Source organism: Cupressus sempervirens, chromosome 3 (genome assembly GCF_028749045.1).
Source record: "Cupressus sempervirens isolate cs-2001-9-10 chromosome 3, ASM2874904v1, whole genome shotgun sequence".
Classification (NCBI taxonomy): Eukaryota; Viridiplantae; Streptophyta; class Pinopsida; order Cupressales; family Cupressaceae; genus Cupressus; species Cupressus sempervirens.
The window spans coordinates 169,503,720-169,525,298 of NC_143120.1; the positions used below are offsets into that span (position 1 = coordinate 169,503,720).

At 34.7% G+C, this 21,579-nt stretch overlaps 1 protein-coding gene across 6 annotated transcripts in view; it reads left to right on the top strand.

Moving 5' to 3' along the window:
• Positions 1-21,579, top strand: part of LOC149565304 (uncharacterized) — a 187,644-nt gene that overhangs the window by 59,042 nt on the left and 107,023 nt on the right. For 5 of the 6 annotated variants that reach the window (XM_089818838.1, XM_089818835.1, XM_089818840.1 and 2 more), the window contains 4 exons: positions 7,559-7,882; positions 8,001-8,090; positions 8,206-8,736; positions 8,865-8,972. In XM_089818838.1, coding sequence (XP_089674964.1) covers positions 7,559-7,882; positions 8,001-8,090; positions 8,206-8,736; positions 8,865-8,972 — 1,053 coding nt within the window. Of the gene's footprint in view, positions 1-6,634; positions 6,654-7,558; positions 7,883-8,000; positions 8,091-8,205; positions 8,737-8,864; positions 8,973-21,579 lie in introns of those variants that run through there. The other variant, XM_089818839.1, reaches the window with a different exon arrangement.

Genomic DNA, 21,579 nt, shown 5'->3' on the forward strand with positions numbered 1-21,579 from the left:
ATAGTTTAAGGATTATAAGTTTAGCAAGCCAGAATTGAAAGGGAATGGAATCAAGGATTTCAAAAGTAATTTCAGTACAAGTAAGAATAATAAAAGCAATGAAAAGAAGGGGCCACCTTCAGAATGTTACAGTTGTTGGGCAGATCATTATGCTAATAGATGCCCCGTCAAGCCCAACATTAATTAGTTGCATCGACCACCTCTTCCACAACAATAGCATGTTTATCAACAAAGAATCTATGCAACCCTTGACAATAGAAAAACAGAACAACAAATAGGCCCGATTGAAACTCCGGGTAAGATCTATGGGAACCTTGCCTCTATTTTAATTGATACTAGAGCTTTTGAATGTTTTATATCACCTAAACTAGTTTTGAATGTCCAAAGAGAGCTAGTTTTATGGCAAAACCATGGACAGTCGAGTATGCAAACCAGTCAAGGGGCTAAGGTAGAGCAGTGTCTGTTTGAGGCTCAGGTTGGCTTTTCGAATTTCTCCATTGAATTGAATTTGTATGTAGCACCTCTTGGATCTTACGACATTATTATAGGCATTAATTGGCTTAGTTAACATCAGGCTAAGGTGGATTGTCTTGCTAAAATTGTAGATTGTTTAGATGACAAAGGCAAACTTGCAAGCATTATAGGGATTAAACATGAAATTAAATCAAAACAGATATCATCCATGCAACTTAAGAAATGTGGAAGAAAAGGCTGTGAGATTTTTGCTATAAGAGTTGAAGATATGAGAAATCCTATAATCACCACATATGGAGATGACTACATTTTTGAAGATGGGGAAATCAGAGAAAAATTAAAGGAATCTTCTGAAGAGAAAAATCTCTACCTAAAAAATTATCAGGATGTGTTTATCGAAGAACTTCTCAGTCTAACTCCATCCCGAGTCTTTGATTTTACCATAGATTTGTTTCTAGGAGTAGAACCCATTCCTCGGACACCATATCGAATGACCACCATAGAATTAATGGAGTTGCAAAAACAATTACAGGATATGTTAAACAACAAATTGATTCGCTCTAGTGTTTCACCATGGGGAGGCCCAGTACTGTTTGTTAGGAAGAAGGACAGAACTATGAGATTATGCATAGATTACATAATGCTCAATAAGGTTACTATCAAGAACCGGTATCCACTTTCTAGAATTGACGACCTCTTTGATCAAATGAAAGACACAACAATATTTTCAAAAATTGATTTGAGGTTAGGATATCACCAGCTTTGTATTAAGGACGAAGATATTCACAAAACTACATTCAGAACTAGGTACGAGCATTATGAATTCATAGTGTTACCTTTCGGGTTACCCAATGCTCCAACAACTTTTATGAACTTAATGAATAGCATATTCAAGATTGCCTAGATAAGTTTGTATTGGTCTTTATAGATGATATTCTAATTTATTCAAAGAACGAGGAAGAACATCAAGAACATTTGGAAAAAGTCTTACAAAGGCTAAGAGCATAAATTATATGAAAAATTGTCTAAGTGCGCTTTCTATCAAAAGGAAATTTAGTATTTAGGACACATTATATCAGCTTAGGGAATAGCTGTAGATCCGTCAAAAATCAAAACAATTAAGAAATGGCCTATACCTAAAAATGTGACAGAAGTTAGAAGTTTCATGGGATTGGCAGGGTTCTATAGGAAGTTTGTTAGGAATTTCTCCAAGATAGCCTACTGGATTACCTCACTTCAGAGAAAGGGAAGGAAATTTGTATGGACGAAAAAATGTCAATAAGCTTTTGAATGCTTGAAGGAAAAGTTAACCACAACACCTATATTAAGAGCACTTGACCCACAAAAGAAATTCGTTGTTATAGTTGATGCATCGAGAGGAGGTGTTCTAATGCAAGATGAGTAGGTAATTGCATACAAATTTAGGAAATTGAAGAATTATGAGCAGAATGACGCCCCTCATGATCTAGAATTAGCAGCTATTGTTCATGCTTTTCAAATGTGGAGACATTATTTGATTCAAAAACCTTTTGATCTACGATTCAATCACCATGGCCTAAAATATATTTTTACTCAACTTAATCTTAATGCTGAACAAAGGAGATGGCTGGAATTTTTAGCGGGCTATTAATTTGACATAAGTTATATCAAGGGCAAGGAAAACAAAGTGGCAGATGCCTTAAGTAGGAGGAGACAGTTCAACAATGACTACTATAAATTTCAGATTAAAAGACCAGATTTTGCAGCATCTAGAGTGTGGTGAATTTTATGCAGAGATCAACCTAGCTCTCATCAGAGACCCACAAGGTCCCAAGTATTCAAAATTTAGGGTAACAAAGGATGGATTGTTAAGATATCATCACAGGATTTATATACCTCACAAAACTGAACTTTGGAGAATGATTCTTGAAGAATCTCATTCAACTCTATATTCAAGACACCTTGGAGTAACTAAAATGTTGTTAGATATAAAACCTCTATATTTTTGGAAAGGTATGAAAAGGGAGATAACAAAATTTGTGGCAGGATGCCTGAAATGCCAAAAAGTAAAAGGAGAACATCGTTACCCAGCTGGTCTTGTGCATCCAAATGAGGTACCAGAATGGAAATGGCAGATAATCTCTATGGATTTTGTACAAGGATTAACTATGACACGAAATAGACACAACACCCTTTAGTTAGTAGTAGATAGATTGACAAGAATTGCTCACTTTATATCGGGAAATCTAATTGATGGAGCACCAGAAATAGCTCATAAATTCATAAAGGAAAATTTCAAATTGCATGGAGTTCCAGAGAAAATTATCTCAAATAGGGATGCTAGGATAACTTCCAGATTTTGGCAAAACATTATTTTCAGCATTAGAGACTAAACTAAATATCAGTTCAACTTATCATCCTGAGACAGATGGTCAAACAGAAAGAATAAACTGGGTATTAGAAGATTTTTTGAGAGTTTACTGTATGGATTGACAATATCAGTGGGAAATGCATTTGCCTTTGGTAGAATTTGCTTATAACAATTCCTACCAATCCACCATTAAAATGGCCCCCTTTGAGGCTATATATGGCCGCAAATGTAGAACTCCTATGAGTTGGAATCGATTGGAAGATAGAATTATTGTGGGGCCTGAAATGCTTAAGGAAATGGAAGAACAAATAATCCAAATTCGTCAGAGATTGAAGGAAGCCAATGACAGACAAAAAAGTTATGTAGATGCAAAAGGGACAACTAGGGAATTCTCAGTGGGAGAAAATGTGCTATTAAGAGTAAAACCTTAGAAGAGTACTATCAAGTTTGATAAGAATGCCAAGTTAGGCCCAAGGTATGTGGGACCCTTTGAAATATTGGAAGTTATTAACCCAATAGCCTACAGAATTGCCTTACCACTAGCCCTTGCAAAGATACATGACATCTTCCATGTGTCATACCTTAAGAAACACATCACTCATCATGATCATATATCATGATCATATAATTGATTAGAACCTATTACAGGTGCGAGAACTAGGGGTGGTGGAAATAGAACCACTCAGAATACTCGAGGTGTGTAAGCTACGCGTACGAAATCGAGAGGTGACTCAATGCAAGGTCCAGTGGGATCAGTATGTAGAAGATAATGCCACCTAGGAAGATTATCACAAAATATTTCAAAAATACACTCATCTTTTCTCTAGGGCTAGAAACTGAACCTTTGCTTTCTTGAAATAATCTGAATAGATATTGTTTAAGTTTTGTTGTGATATTCATCAGAGACGATGAAAAATTTAAGGGGGAGGGTATGTTACATCCCAATTTTTGACCTAATTTTAAATTTGCTCATAGCCGTTAGATTGAACGGATAACATACCAATTTTTGACCTAATTTTAAATTTGCTCATAGCCGTTAGATTGAACGGATTTTTATTTCATAATCATGTGAGGTAGGTAGTTATTTATGTTCATTGTATTAATTGTTAATGAAGATGGTCGTTATCCATTATTTGCCATGTGATGATTAGCAGTTGCTTGATTTTGGAATTATGGTTAATAATTCTTATAAATGTTTATATGAAAATTATTATAGAACTTGTTGTTATCGTGGAAGTATTACGCGGGTGATTGCAGGAGAAGATGAAGGGGGGAAGCTTTGCTAAACGAGATCAACGGAATGAGATACTAGCTTAGTCCAGTCATCAGGATTGACAGGCATGACTTTAAATTACCTTGGTAAGGACCTAGTGATTAGAACTTCAGGATACAACTGAAGGACCCACATGAGCTATTAAATAAACAATTTAAAATATAAAATAATTTAATTAAAATATAATACGTACCTCAAAGGATTTTGAATGATTTTTCACCATATTATTATAATATATACCTATGTACATACACAGATATAAAATTAAAGTGACACCATAATATTATTTTCTTCATAATAAAATAATAACACCTCACCAATATATCTACGTGTACATAGACAGATATAAACCATAATATTTTTTGATTTTTATAACCTTTAAATCCTTTTCCATCCTTTTATTCTTTTTCTCTTGCTTAAAACTGATTGAACACTTGGCACACATTCTTGGCGTCCAAGAAGCCAAGACATTTCTTTTATGTTACGGCTTCTTGGAAAGCCAAAGTCCTTTAACCTTTAATATATATCATGAGGTCGGGAGAGACAGAGGACATACAATATCACATTCTCGACTTCCTTTCTTATACCCTTTTTTCCTTGCTCATTTCCAGCTTCCACCTACCACCCGATACTTTGCAAATACCATTCGAATCTCTGCAAATTTCATTCGAAACATCTATGTTTTATAGCATAGCCATTCTTGTTATAGTTTGCCGTATGTTGTTCCTTCCTTGCTGAAGTTGAGGTTGCATTTACACACTGTGGTTATGCCTCGAGAGCAAATTGAAGAAGAGCTGATACATAAGCGTTTAGTAAGACTCTAGACATTTATGGAATTATACCGGGTCATGTGGTTAATCATTTCCAAATATTGCTATAATTCCATTAACAATTGTTATTGCATTTCGATTTCCATAGCAGTAAGCTGCAAATTATACTCATTCACACTTAAATAACTTTAGGGAGTTGTTTACCATAAATCATAGTAAAGTATCCATGACATGGAATCATGATTTATTTTTGCCATTGTAAATTAGAATTGAATGATATTTATTTCTGCAAGCCTTAAAGAATATAATCTCTCAAATCACAGATTGTGAAATGTTGGAAGCATATAATTTTCATGAATCAACAGAAAGAGTCGATTGCTTTGAGATTCCGAGCACCTAGGACTCACCGGCTGTATAGCCATGGAAAAGGTGAGATGGAATCTGCAATGATATGGAAGTGAAATTAGATATGATATATTAAATCTAAATAATTTTACTTAATAGCTCATGCATGTCCGTATTGTTGTTCCCCTGTTGTCAAGTCGAGCAATGGTGATTGAGTCAGTGAAACCATCAGAAAAACCTTGGCCAAGGTCATTTAAAGGTATGGTTGCCATCTAAGATCACTTGATGTCAGTGGTGCCCGTTATTCAGACATGTCTGTCCATAACTGTGTGCACTGTGAACATTCTAAACACTGGAATGTTGAGGTGGCTGGACTAATAGTATCCCAACCCTGATCCCAACAATAATTTTTTAATTCAATAGATTGTGTGGGTATAAGTATGGTCCGAAGTTGGGAGGTTAAGCCTAAGTCAATGCTTCTCCTGTTATCGATAGTCGAGGCTTGCACAACCAACTAAAGACTCACCAGATAATACTTGTATGTTTTCCTCTTTTCATGTTAAGCATTTACTTTCTTTGTAGTGTAGGAAAAGATAGTTAATTGTTATTCTAGTAATTTAAGTTAATCGTTATTTTAGTTATTTCAGTTGATCATTGATACAGTTATTTCAGTTAATCGCTATTTTAGTTATTTCAGTTGATTGTTGATATAGTTATTTTCAGTTAATCATTAATATGGTTATTACAGTTGATCATTGTTTTAGTTGATCATTGATATAGTTATCTCTATTGAACATGGTTAAGTCAGTTAATCGTTGGTAGTTAAAACAGATAGTGTTCTATGAAAAGGAATTCAGTTAATTGTTCAATAATTTGTTGGGAAAAACTCTTTATAAATCGTCTTTGTTTTGTTATGAAAAACCGCATGTTACAGCTAGCAAGGATTTGCAAATTAGCAATCTTGTGGAACACTGATTGACAAACGAAAAAAGAGGAGTTGGACACCTTTGGCAAGCAACATGAAGATTTTGTGAAAGTTGTTATAGCTAGGAATTTTGTTTCTTTCCTGTGAGAAGCACCCTTATTGTCTGTGAGAAATGTTTTGGAAGTAGATGGAAAAAAAAATTGATAGGAAATTTCACACCCTTCACCTGAACTATATTCTGGAAAAATTGAGGCTATGCAGTGATACCTTTCCTGGCCTTGGCAACACGGTCTACTTGTGTAGTGGTGGAAAAGCTCCTGTCTTCATGGGGTGCAAAGTTATAGTTTATTGATGAATTCCTATTCTTTTAATTGTGGCGGACTCCAGATTGAAGGTTGTATACAACACTTGGCCATTCTGTTGGAGTTGAAAGCACTGGGCTTTTTGCACTGGATAGCATGAGGAGTACAACCTATCTTGCGAATCATCCATGTCCCTTGATCACTGAGTCACTGGGTAGGTGACCTGTCCCAACATTTGGCCATGTACGTGTGTACTCTCAGCTTAAAAAGGATCTCTTGCTACATTGTTCTCATGCTAAGAAAAGACTTGTCCGCAGGAATATTAATTAGTTTTGTTAGATGATAAAAAAGCATGGTTAAAGAAAGACTATCCAGAAGTGAGGTGATGTGGTTCTTGTGTCATTTACTACCAAGGTCCATCAAGTTTAATATAGCAGCAGTGGAATAACAGCTGTTGATTGTTACGTCTTAATGTTTAATGTTCCTCGAATTTCATAGAAGTTTTAATTTTTATAGGAAACGATGACATTGTTTATTTTCAATGGATGCGTAGAATGGGAACCAGATCTGAATAAAGAATTGATAAAATTTGAGAGTAGTCAGTGACAATTAATTCAAAGTACTCGAACAATGATCTCTTGGTACAGAGTTCTCATGGTAAGAAAATATTAATCTGGAGTCAATCGAATCCCTGGGAATATTTATTAGTTTTGTAATTTTTGTTAGATGATAAAATCCATAGTTAAAGAAAGCCCATCCAGAAGTGAGGTGATGTGGTTCTTGTGTCATTTACTACCATTGCCCATAAAGTTTAGTAGAGCACCAATGGAGCAAGGGCTGTTGATTGTTATATCTTAAAACTTAATGTCCCTCAAACTTCATACAAGTTGTAAATTTATTCCATAGAAATCGTATTTCTTTTTACGAGATTTGCATATGAAATTATATATTAATCTGTTAATCTATTCTCCATGTTTTCTTTTTCACTTCCAAAATTATGGTCAATGATTCAATGTGGACCTTATTTATGAAAATTGCATTTCTTTTTGCTGCTAAAAATAGTATTTTATTTCCATCTTTTCTGAATGGTGTCTGAAAATATTTTTTCCAATGCAACAGCTGTCAATGCTGTTAAAGAAATTTACTTCAGGAGCTTTACTCTCACCATCCGAGGCTGCTGAGGAATTTCGTGTTGGGATTGTGAGGTGTTTAAGAGCAGTAATAGCTGGTCTAAAGCCATGTTTGGACAAAACATGCACATGCAAAACAATTCCTCTAGCACCTTCCCTTATTTTGGATCTAGATTCGCTGCTTCAAATTAAGGATACCATCCCAAGTCATTTTGAAACAGAATTACTTTGTTCTGATGATTGTCTAGTTGCATTTTTGCAGTCAGAGGACATGTTGGCACCAGTGGGGCATTTGCTTTCTCTTCTACTTCAGGTACACTGTCATGTTTTTCATATAAAAAGCCCCTCTTGTGATGGGTATGAGTCATGTTTATTTTGTTTTCACAAAGAGCACTTAGAGATTAGAAGACAACTATTTTTTATCTTTTAAGATTGCAGAAGCAGAAGCAAAAAGAGGACATCTAGGAAGTGGGAAACTCCGTGCTGAAGCTCTGTCAACCCTTAGATTGCTCATCTTCAAGGTATGCCATTGCAAGATTTATAAGATTCTGGTTTCCTTCTGCAACAAAAATCTGTAAGAGTTTCATCATCTCTGAGGAATTTACACCTTTCCTGGATGTTTACCTTGTTTTATAGGTTGGTAATGCAGATGCATTAGCTTTCTTTCTGCCAGGGATTGTTAGTGGCTTAGCAAAGGTCTTACGTGTCTCAAAATTTACAACGGGAAATTCCTTCCAACCGACTTTTGGTGCAGCTGGAAGTATTGGAGCACTTGAGCAAGCTGTTAAAGGTCTGGCTGACATGCTAGTTCTGTGTCTTGCAGACGAGAGGAATGACACTCAATTAAATATTGGCCCTGAAGAGACCTACAGTGAGGGTCTGTTAGGAAATTTCTCAAGCAAGTACAGGTCAGGCAATGCAGCCTTGGAAGCACTTAAAAGTTTATCTGTCCAGACTCGTGCTATGAAAGATTTTGAAGCAAAAAAGGAAGAACCAAATAATGCATTAAATGGTAAAGATCTACAACAAATGACACAGAAAATCAGTGAAGCTCAGGGTAATGGAACAGGAGAAACAGGTTCTAAATTCGGTGTGTATCGAGATAAGCAGTGGCTTGAGCAAACGGCTCAACATGTAGATTCTCTTCTATCTGCTACCTTCCCAGTTGTAAGGGCCAAACGTTCTTTAAAATTGCTATTTTTTGGTGGTTTGTTTTATTGCTTAGCTTTAACTGTTATATGCTTTTGACCTTCTTGAACATCATAACTTGTATTCTTTTTCTTCTCGTTCATCAGTTGTGTGCTCACCCGGCTAGAGTTGTTAGGCTTGGAGTTGCTGAGGCTGCAGGAGCCTTGCTAACAAGGTGTAACATTACCTTGAAAAGGAGTAAACCAATGCTTTTGGTAAGAAGAAATAAGGTTTTCATAAGTCGTGCCTTATATCTGAAGGTTTCATAATCTTTGACTAGGCTCATCAAAATTTCTTGAATACGTGGTATTTTGATTTCATAAGCCACTGTTTATGATTTTCTACATTGTAGCTACCTAATATTATGAAGCATTATCCACCCTCTTCGTTTGGATAGATTGAACTTTCTTTGTATGAACTATGGTGCATTATTGTATTAATTATTCTTTTATTAATTATTCTTTAAAGGCATTGGAGATAGTTGTTATATGTCAGAAGCATTGTGTGTTGATGTATTTTGAAGTGAGCCCTGCTTTACAATTATGCAAAATATTTTTAATTTCATAGTGCAACTAAGTAAGAGAAGCATTTGAAAAAGGATGTGTTTGTATGGATTAAAAAAATATCTCCAGTCTGTTATATTTTGTCTGAAACAGCATTATTTCTTATTATTCCTCCCAAAAAAAGGTGGCAGTGGCACAGTCAATGCCATCATTTGTTTGATTTATCCATGAGATCTTCCTTTATTTTGATGGGACTATCTCTAGTGACTATGGTCATGGTTTTGAGACTCAACCGAGGGAAAAGACTTGCTATTCAACTGTAAGTAATTAATAATAAGATAGATTTAATATGGATCAAGTGAAAACAACAATACTGACATAGAACCCCAAGACATTTTTTTCCTTTTGTATGTAATAAAAATCTTTCAAAATTGTTACATCCCCTATTTTTTTCTAAATGTAAAATGTTCTATATAGCAGTTATGATTTCAAATGAATTGGAAGTGGTCAGTTTAATTGGCTATTGGAAATATTGCTTTATTCGTTGTAAATTCATGTGAATCAGAAGACGCTGGATAACCATCATGATTTTATATGGACCGGAAATGGTTAGTTAATATGATTATTTGTTATGGTAACTTAACTGTATTTTAATGATTTGTAAATATGCTTTCACCATGTTATTCCTCCTTCCTGGAGTGTGGCGAAGGGGGAAGCATTGGCAGAGAGGGAATAGGACACGAGCACCAACCTGCCACTGAGCTATCAGGTATTCGTCTAAACCTCTTGGGTCAGGGAAAAATAGACTGGGACAGACAAGATAATGCCAAGTGTCCACTATGAGCTGACCAAGTCACTAAATTAAAAGATAAATATATATTTATATTTCACATGAACAAATAAGAGAAATAAAATGAATACCTTTAAATTTAACTTGGGAGTTCTGCACCATCTGATGTTGGAAATATTATGATATAAAGCATACCATGGTGCCTAGGTATATTTGTATGTATTTCATTATACACACATGTATGTATATGCATACCTTGAAGTAACACATGTGCATACATATGCTTTAATGCGTATGTACATACTTGTGAACATATACCTTAAATGTAGCGCATGTGTATATGTATGTATAAGAAACACACACAAGTGCACTTAGATAATGAGTATTATCTATAATAGTGTGAGAGTTGACCAAATATCAAAACAAATTAAATTATCTCTTAAAGTCTAGTGGCCTCTTATGTTCCATTTAATATTTCGGCCACTTTATTATTTCATGTTTTTCTTGCCAAGATTTCGAACGCATGCCTTGCCACCTTTTTATTTTACATGCAAGCATAACTCTCTTTGTCCGTTTGGCAGGCGAGCATGTATCTAGCTCTCATATCCCTACAAGCATTTTACCCAGTTTTCTCTTCATAATTGTTTTGTTCACTCAGGCAGTATACACAGAATGGTGCTTCTGTAAGAAGCCTTAATAGAAACCTTTGATTGTTGCCAATCTAATAATAGCTGCTAGCGTCCGCTGGTTGTGCTTTCTTTGAGTATCATTGGAGCTCGTAGCTTGGTCAGCAGAAGAAACACAAGTGATATGTAAATATTTTGCAGCCTTCTTGTCAGATTGATTTCTATCAAATCGTTTCCCAAGTTATGCCATGCATAATCAGTATTAAATTATGATGCAGTAATCTCTCATGTTGGTCTAATCAGACCCTGTCAAGCATTGTAAGCCAGTTCAACTGGATCAGAGTTATATATTAGTCATACAAGGAGCCTATGGGCTTAAATTGGATCTCTGATTTTTTATTATTTATATTCTTTCTAATACTTAAGTAATATGATGAGAAGAACCATGAGTATATGCCATTAGCTTCCGAATACAGAGGCATCAACTTCATATATTCTGAGATTGGAAAGCCTAGTCATGGATGAAAGGGTAGCTGCATTGGAACCATAGCTCTGTATTTTCTATCATTTTTAAATTTCATGATGGCGGAACATGTTACATTGTTACATTTATCTAACATAATGAAAGTTGGAAATAACACCACAATTCATTAGGGATAGCCAAGAATGATAGAGATGAATGGTGTAGTCCATACTAAATGGACAACATGAAAAGCTCACAAGCAAGAAGGAAATATATCAAAACCTAAGATGAATTACAAACTGAAAAATGATTATTTAGTCAGCTCATAGTGGGGAAGAGGGTATTGCTTGGTTTGTTAAGTAGAGCGGTTGTGATCAGGCACATAGTGTCATTGAAATCCTTGGCCAGGGTAGGATTAATGGTGAATGATGTTGCTATGATTACCAGAGGTAAGGATAACTCATAGTCAGGTGGATAGTCTGTTGCAGGGTTTTACAGACTAGGTGGATATGTAGTTGACAACTAGCCGGCTATGCAATTGACAACTCTAACACTAGGATGCTTAGGTGGTAGGATGAGATGGTGTAACATTCCTTATCCCCCGTAGGGTAGGGCCATTCTCAGTTGAGAACGAGTGGGGATTACACTAGGTCCATGGTGGGGAGGTTAAGCCTTTGACACCGCTTCTTCTCTCCAACAACTGCCAAGACTTTGTATAGATGGGAATGGATTCTATGTCGGTTGATATGGTGTGATTTGATCTTTGCTAGCTTTCAATTACTTTCTTTCTTTAGCATCTTTTTTCAGTTTATTTATATTGAACAGGTGGAACCAGTGATAATAGCAATGCATATCTAAAATTGAAAGTGAGGATAGGATATTAATTGCTGAAATTTTTGTTGATGACATAATATTTGGAGGAAATGAAGCGTTGAGCAGGTCATTTGTAGAAGAGACAAAGAAAGGAATTTGAAATGTCAATGATAGGTGAAATCAAATCCTTCATTGGTTTTCAAGTACACCAAATGAAGAATGGGATATATGTCAGTCAATTCAAGTATGGCAAAGAGATACTGAATTTTTATGGCATGGAAGATTCAAGACCAGTGTGAACACCTAAGGTCACAAGCTGCAAATTCCCTGAGGAGGATGAGTCAAAAGAAGTAAATGAAGCTCAACACTAATAAATAATCGGTAAACTGCAGTATGTTGTTCATAGTATATCGGATATTGCAGATAGACTAGGCAAGCAAGGGTATACCAAGTGATCACCATGAGCTAATGGGGTCAACATATTTAATATGACAATAAAAATATTCACTTAGCTTGAACGAACTAAGAACAAAATTGTTACCTTTATAAATTGGGAAATTCGCAAAGCTTTCTGTTGTGTCAGGCATGTCTTAATATAATGACACCATGATACCTATATGCTTATAGATGTACATACATATATATGTATATATTTGTAAATCAATTAAGATATACATGAACATATGTGCCTACTTTAAAATTGATGTATACACAAGATACGTATGTTCAGGATTTACGCATGTATATGTGTATGTGTATGTGCATATATGAGTATAGGTAGGTACAATGATGTCCTTATATTAAAATTAGGAGGATGAAGCTATTATTTTTTTTCCAACCTTGGCAATGGTTTAATCTTATATTACGTGCAACCATTTTCCTTATAATCTTCAGCGGGCCTTAATATTTCTATGTGGCAATTTTAATAATATGAAATTGCATATATGTTACCGATGTTTCTTGTTATAACTCATTTTGCCATCTTGTTCCTTCCTGCTCGTAACCAAGCATGCTATCAAAGATACATGTTCTTACATGCGATGGTTTCTTCATGCCAACAATCACAATTTCATATCTTATTCTCAGTCCACATTGTTTTACAAATTCGTTCCATTCACAGTCGCATATTGTTCTATAAATTGATTCCATTACTGTCACATACTATTATGCAAATTCACTCCATATCACATTTGCAGTCATAGTCGCAGTCAATTGCAATTCCATTAGGGTATATTTATAACTGCTTCTCTGGAATATTACACATCATTGTTGAGAATACTTTCCATGCAGAAATGTGCAACATTTTTGCAGATATCTTTCATACAGTGCCCAGTGTCATTGCTGGAGCACAAGCATATAGTGCTGTGAGACAATATTGGAGGCTACACCTTTTAAATCCTCAATTTGCGATTGCAACCCTTGCTTCGCACTTACCATCAATTGCTAGGGGTCTGTTCTGAAAATACAAAGAAGCGATAATATTTATCAGGTCATGCATTTTTATTTCTATTTTTTTACAATTGTTATAAGAGGCTTAGAAATCTTAGCTTGATAATTGAAAGAAAGCAATGATAATATAGATAGAGTCTAGCTCCAAATGTAGTGTCTTTTATTTACTCATGTCTGGTTGTGCAAACATGCTTAAGAGTGTCTAGAATCTGTTACATTCAGAATTGGTTTTCTCAAAAGAACTTTGTTTAACTTGGAAAGAGATCCAACTAGTGCAATGCTTATACAGGGGCATCTTCTAAATGCGAATAAGATAAGAGACAACACTCAAAGGAAAAGTCAAGAAAAACAAATATAAAGCATCATGAATCTTTTGTATTAATTTTAAGCCAAAAGCTCAGTCTAGGGCAGATTGTATTATGCTATGATTATATAATGTTTAGACAACCACTGTGAGATTCATCAAGGATGACCAACAAGGTCGAGATGAATGGTGCGGGCTGATGATCAATGAACAACGGGTTATCCCTGCATGATAAGAGAAAGAAATCAATAATTAATAAATAAATAATAAATATAAGCAATCTAACGAATTGAGTTAGCTCATGGTAGTCCAAAGTATAGGTCTTGTTTGTCAAGTCGAGCGGTGGGTGATCGGATTCATAGTACCCACACAAATCCTTTGCCAAGATATGATAGTGACTTGCTTGCTGCTGTGATCACTAGAGGTTGGGGTTGGTAGCAATTGGTAGATAGGTTGATGGAAGGTATCCATAGCCTACTTGGTTTTGTAGCTGACACTCTACACTAGGATGCTCAGTGTTAGGACAATGATGTCCCAAGCTTAATTCCAGTTTAGGGAGGGCCTTTTTCAATTGAGATTGTGTGGGGATGCTTAAAGGTCACAATTGGGAGGTTAAACTTTTGGCAGTTCTCTCCTCTACACCATATGCTAGGACTTTACAAGATAGAGATATGATCTACATTCAAGTTATCTTCTTTTAATTGGTATTTTACTTTTATGTTTTGGCAAGGTTAGTTGAAGATATGTTTAGTCGGTTAGTATGGTTAAAGTAGTTACTCTCTTTTCAACTGACTAGGATTCAATTAATTTGTTATAACTATTGATTCCTTTCATTTGAATATGTGAAGTAGTTGTTATAATTGTCTTTCATATGATTACGAAAAGTAATGTATCTTTTATTTATATTTAAATTGTTATGAAAATTAGTTTGTTACAGTAACAGATAGTTATGATGGCAAATATATATATTGCACTTGTTGATTGAATGCTTCTTCAATCAGCTATATTCGTTAAACTCTTTCATATGAACATCTAAGTAGCTGTTGTAACTGCATTCTCATTCTCATAAATATGAAAAAGTAGCTATGTTCAATGATATGATAGTTGTTAGTTTAGGCTGGAAAAACGGGACGTTAAGTATGGTATCAGAGCTTTGGGTTCGACATTGAACCTTGGGCTCATCATTATTTTCCAAGAAACTAAAAATGTAATGTTAACTGAGGCAGGATGGAAAAACCCAATTTACTTGTTGAAAGAAACCCCGCTATCCTGTATTCTTCTTTTTGATTAAAAACATGCCAAAATATGATTGCTCCTAAACCTAAAGATGATGAGACTCTAGCTCATGCCTTGCTCCGGATCAAGAAAGAGAGAGTTAGGTGGACTCTTGTCAAGAGAACAAATATGAGAACTCAACTTATTAAAATTTGTAATGCTAAAGAAAGTAAGCCACAAATGATTTATCATGAATCTTGTAAAGGGCAGGATAAGCCTAAGGGAAGAAATAGACAAGATGCGTAGGAATAGGGTGTCCGATTTCCTTAAAGAGCTACATTTGACTTACTTTACATAACGGAATATTTTATAAAGTAAGTTGGAAAAATCACACTAGAGATCATCGAGGATAACCAAGAAGGGTTGAGATGAGTGTAGTCCATATGAATTGGATAGATGGATAAACTTGCAAAATTAGGAAAATGAATCAAAATTATGAAAAATAACATAATTGAAATCTAGTAATTCTATCAAGTTGAGCGGTTGATAATCAGGCACATAATATCCTATGGAAATCCCTGGCCAGGGTAGGTTTAGTGGCAAATGGTGCTGCTATGATCACTAGAGGTGACGATAACTCATAATTGAATGGATGGACTGTTGGGAGTTACCCACAATCTAGCCGGCTGTGTAGTTGACAACTCTAACACCAAGATGCTCAGTTGGCAAGATAAGATGGTGTACATGTGCCTTATTCCATATGGGTAGGGCCATTCTCAGTAGAGAATGAGTGGGGATTACACTAGTTCCAAATGCGTAGACTTGCACAGTACATGCCAGTTTCTACTTCTCTTGATGTGGTGTGATCAAAACCTTGTAAGGAATGAGTTATTTCTTTCAGTTGCATGTTTATCTCAGCTTCTTCATTATACTTTATGCAATTACATTCATGTTCATATGAAATGGTAGCTAAGATTATGCAATGAGATATTATTTTACATATGTCCTAATTGTTATAAAATGATCAAACTAAATTAGATGCATATAGGTGCATACATTGGAAATACATTATGTAAAATAATTAAATATTGAACAAGATACAGGATGTGAGCTGATGCTCCTAGAAGCATTTTATGGATCTTCATGCAAAGATGAAATTTGTGGAAAATACATCTCAATGAACCATTTTAAGATATTACTAACACATGGCTGATTATTCATAACACATTGCATGAGACCAATTTCTTAGCAAAGCACATTATTATGAACTTGATTGTGGATAAGCCAGGGAAGCTAACCACCCTATGGTAGTCATTTCTATATGAAGATTCCCAAGGAAATGTAAAGTGTGGTGGAAAGATCGGATTTGGGGTTTGAGCCACAATTGGAACATTTTGTGGATAAAACATACAAGTGTCAGGGCCACACTCCCATCTCAGGATATGCATGTCGATGTGTAGTCCGATTGCTTAGGTGATTGTGATGAAGATAGTGTGTTACCATGTAAATTATGACCTCGATGGTCTTGAATGGATGTGATATGATCTTCCATAGTGTATTATGGTTATACTTTTGGATGCATCGTTATAGATGTATAATACACATGCTGTATTGATTCTGTATGGTAATGAATTATCATGATGTAATGTGATGCATATGTTTATATTTAGCACACTTGTATTATATTGATTTCTCAATGATATTTAGATGAAAGACTTTTTTTTGATCAATAAAAGGCAAGTGCCTGTACTTTATTAATATAAAAAATATTTCCAAAATCCTTGTTCAAGTGTAGGAACTAGGGGAAAAAGAACAAGTTAAAAAAACCCTTGGTGTAGCCCGAGACTAAAGTCCTGTATACGTATATGTGCGCAAAAAGGGACTTGAAGAAGGCATACCTTCTTTTACAAATTGATAATATAAAGCATTAAAGTTTACAACTGAGCTTTTCAGATTTGAAATTGCAAGATTAAGCCTTGGTGTTATGGGCAAAAACCTTTCGAAAGTATTACTTTATCTTCAAAGAATACTATTCTAGATCAGTCCTTTGGATAAAGGTGAAGCAACTGGGACCATGAGAAAGTTGAGCTCAAACTCTTCGGCAATTTATTAGAAGGTTAGTGCTCAATATGCAGATTAGAGAAACATACACTGCTTCAACTACAAATGACATGCTAATAAGCTTTGGGCTCGAATGGTGCAAGAGAACCTCTATTTGTTAGCAAATGAGGACCTCCTTTTATTACCTCATTATTTCAATTGTTGCTTCTTAGCCATCATAGAGACAAAGAGACTTTAGAAAGAGGCTGAGAGACCAGACGAAAGTGTAAGAAGCCATAAAAGATGGCTCGAATAGCTGTAAGAAACGAAGCTTCTTATTATACCAATCTAATTGGGTCTATAAAAGAAAACTCAATGGAAACCCAATAAACAATAAACGTATAAAGATACCAACTACCAGCAAACCATCTACCCAATTAGAGGAGTTGAAAATACTATAATGATCAAAAAAACCACTAGATCTTATTCGTATTGAATCTCAAAGCTTTGTCCAAGAGCCCAGTAGATAAATTCTACATACACCACTTTCCATGAACAACATAGAATAACTTATACTTTTATTGTAGGCTTTAGGAAACTAACATTCTACAAGTAAAATTGTTAATTTAAACCAGTATATAAATTAAGAATCCTCCTGTCAGAAAGGGAGAGCTTTTCAATAGCCACCACTAATTAAGAGGGCATCTAATTTCATCCCAGCGAACCCAAAAAATCTGCCACTAAAAGATGAATAAAAATCCCTAATAAGAAACAAGAGGAACATCCCACTTGTAAAGGAGCTTCTAGTTAGCCACAGAATAAACCATAAGACAAGAAACTCGAAACCTTGAATTTTGAAAACGTATCTGTAGTATCAATTATCTCTTAAAAGAAGATTATGTGAATTAGCAGTAGAATTTATCCTATGTATCATTAAGATCAAAATACTCTTAACCATATTGTTTGTTGAGTCTGTTAAAGTCAAATAACTTGTTACAGTGACAACTTCCTCCTAAGATTACTATAACTTAGAGAAACTATAAAAACAAAAACCATAGCTGTTCATATGTTCATTTTATATGTTTTTTCTCAGATACTGATACTTGTAGGAAATTCATGGAGCCAGAAGCGGATACTACGAAAGCGTAGATACAGACGGAAGCCTTGTGGATGCCACTCGAATGCCACCCACAGGAAACCGGATGTGTGTGGATGCAAGCGTTAACGCCTAGAAAACCATAAAAACAACACGATTTTCACTTAAAAAAACATTAAGACGAGCATTTGTTGAACATTGTAATACATATTTTTGGCCAAACCCTAAAATGGCCCTAATGGAGGCCTTCCAAGTATTCAATCTCCATTTTGTTTTTAGTTGGGTTTACTCTTCTTATTTTGCTTCCATTTAGGCATTTTGAAGACAATTGATTATTTTCGAAGAGGATCAATCGTAGGGCAAGAGTTAGCTTCAACAAAGGAGTTTTAACCTTGGAGGTAAGCATTTGATATCATTCTTGAGTGTTTAATAATTGTTTTAGAGATTTTGATGAATTTTTTCAAGTTTTTGAAGAAAATTTTGAAGTTTTTTTTCAAATAGTGTTTTTGAAAGAAATAAAGAACCAAGTTTAGGTATCTATATGAATGGTTTTGTATCATTGTTTTTTACTTGTATGCGTGATATTCATAGTTTTTTTTTTTTTTTGATTTAAATTTATTTAATTTCAAGTTTTTTAAATTTTATTTTTGAAAAAAAAAAGTAAAGCAAGAAGTTTAGCAATCTATTTAAGTAGTTTTCTATCATTTTTTTGCACTTATATGCTTGATGTTGATAGTTTTTTCTGAAACTTTTAAAGTTGATGAGACAAGAGAGGCAAGAGAGCTTGTTGATAAAGCTATTTCATGATGTCTCTATGCCAATGGTCTTGCTTTCAATTTGGTGAGATGACCATATTGGAAAGAAATAGTTCTACATCCCACAATCATAGATGATGATGCTGATAACATCTTGACACAGTGTATCTACCACAAGTGGAACTGTTTTGAGTTCAAATGATCGTGAACTTGTAGCAGTTGGAGGAGATGGAACCAAGAAATGATGATGAGTTCTTTGTGAATCCATATGATACGGATTTAGAATGACAAACATTGAACGATGAACTATGTTTTGATTTTAGAGTTGTGCTTTGCTGAAATTATGAACATAGACGCGTATGATATTCATATCATTGATATGGTTTATATTTTTTAATCTTATTGAGTATTTGAGTATGTATTGGTGAAGTTACAAGCTATCAAATGTTTTAATTTTGTATATTTCTTTCATTTCATTGCATACACACACGCATTTGCATCCCCCCAAAAATATCCGCACCCGATATCCGCTTATAGATCTGCTTCGAAATCGGCACTTAGGTTTTTTTAAACCACATAAAATGTCCATAACAAAATAACAAGTTGAACAAGGCCTCCCTATTCTCAAAATGTGTCACAAAGGTCTTCTATAGCCACATGCAAAGGCCTTTCATGCCGCAACCCTTCCTCCTCAAGATAGATCTCTTGCCAGTCGCCCTTTAATGGGTCTAGGATAGCGTAGAAGTATAGAAGGAAGCAGAAGTTCGGCTCAAAGATTGGCTTGTCTTCCCAAAAAAACGCTGGGTCCTCAGTGAAGATAATAGGGTAAGTGGGCACGGGTTCCCACCTAATGTAGAGAATATTATAATTAGAAGCCAGGGGAATGGAAAAAATCATTTGTAATGTTTAGCATAAGCCTGTCCAAAACCCCTAGGAGTTCTTCATCAAAGAGATTCCTACACATTTTAGCTGTAAGATTACCATCCGCATAGACATGCCTAGGTATGGAAATGAACATAGCCACCATGTCAGTGTTGGACTTGAATCAATTTGGGCAATTGATGTATTGAACACCAATGACCCACAAAACTGCCCTCCAAATGATTTTATTCCTAACTGGGACAAGTTGCCTAATTCTACCCATGGTGATTGGAGTGTCGGATGCCATGAGGCTGTTAGGGCAAGTGAACTTTATGAGAGTATCCATCGCAACAATGAAGTAAAGATGCAACTGGGTCTATAAATATACTTGAAGGAGTTATAGTGTTTTAGAGCTGGAATATGTTTCTATCAAGAAACGACTTAAAAATTTCTATTGAAATATTATTGAGACAAGATGGGCATGAGGGCCTAGGTCACATGAATGGGAAAATTGGATTCCCTATTCTTTACAAGTGATTGGCAAGCATGCCTAGATGATCTGGTTACCGGTGAGAACCCTATGTTAGATGGTATGTATAACTTTTTTTTTTTCAATTTGTGACCAAGATGTGATTAAAAATGTTAACACTTGATATGGATATGAAGTATCTACTAGTGGAGTCAAATCCATGTAATACCAAGGTATGGTACATAAGCATAACTATCATGTGATTTTAAAATTGTATGCAATTTAAATTTGGAAAATCATTCTGGAAGGAAATATTTGATTTGATATATTATTTGATATTTGAATTGGTTTATGGTATGCCATGGATCGATATTTAGGTGGTGTTCCTATAAACTTTTTAGTGCTTTGAATTGCTAATTTCACCGAGGACGATGAAACACAAGGGTGAGGGTATGTTACATCCTCTATTTTGCTCAATTTTAAAATATTCTTAATAGCTTTTGAGACTTCATGCCAACATGAATTGATTGGTTAAAAATCAGTTACTTGTTATGGTTTCAAGTGAAATTGAAGTATTAGTTATTCATTATGATTTCATGGGAATAAGAAATATTATTTAATCGTTATGATGTCATATGAATTGGAAATGGTTAGTTGACCTGTGTATTTGATTTAATCACAAAAATGATTTGGGAAATATGTTATTACCATGGTAATTTTCTTTTATAGGAACGTGACGAAGAGGGGGGGAAACATTGCTAGAGAGGGAATTGGGTATGGACCACTTGCCATTGAGTTAACAGGTATGAGTCCTAAATCACCATGACCAATGGAAAATGGACTAGGCAAGCAAGGCTAAACCAAGTGATCACCATGAGCTAATTGGGTCAACATATTTAATATGACAATAAAAGTATTCCCTTCAGCTTGAACAAACTATGAACAAAATTGTTATGTTTATAAATTGGGAAATTCTAAGAGCTTTTTGTTGTGTCAGACATGTCTTTATATAACGATGCTCATACATGTACATATATATGTATATATCCGTAAATCAATTAAGATATACAAGAACGTATTCGCCTACTTTAAAATTGACGTATACACAAGATATGTATGTTTAGGATTTATGCATGTATATGTTTATGTGTATGTGTATGTGCATATATGACTATATGCAGGTACAATGATGTCCTTATATTAAAACTGTTATTGTTATAATTCTATCAGATAAATTATATTATATATATGAGATATATAATATATGACAAATATTATATATGGAATAATTAACTTATATTAAGAGTGATATATATATATATATATATCTTATTATATAATCATTATGATATATTGAGGATGTATTAATTGTGTTATAATTATAACTAATATAAGTTAATATATTAAAGAGACATGTCTAGTATCACATGCCTCTTTA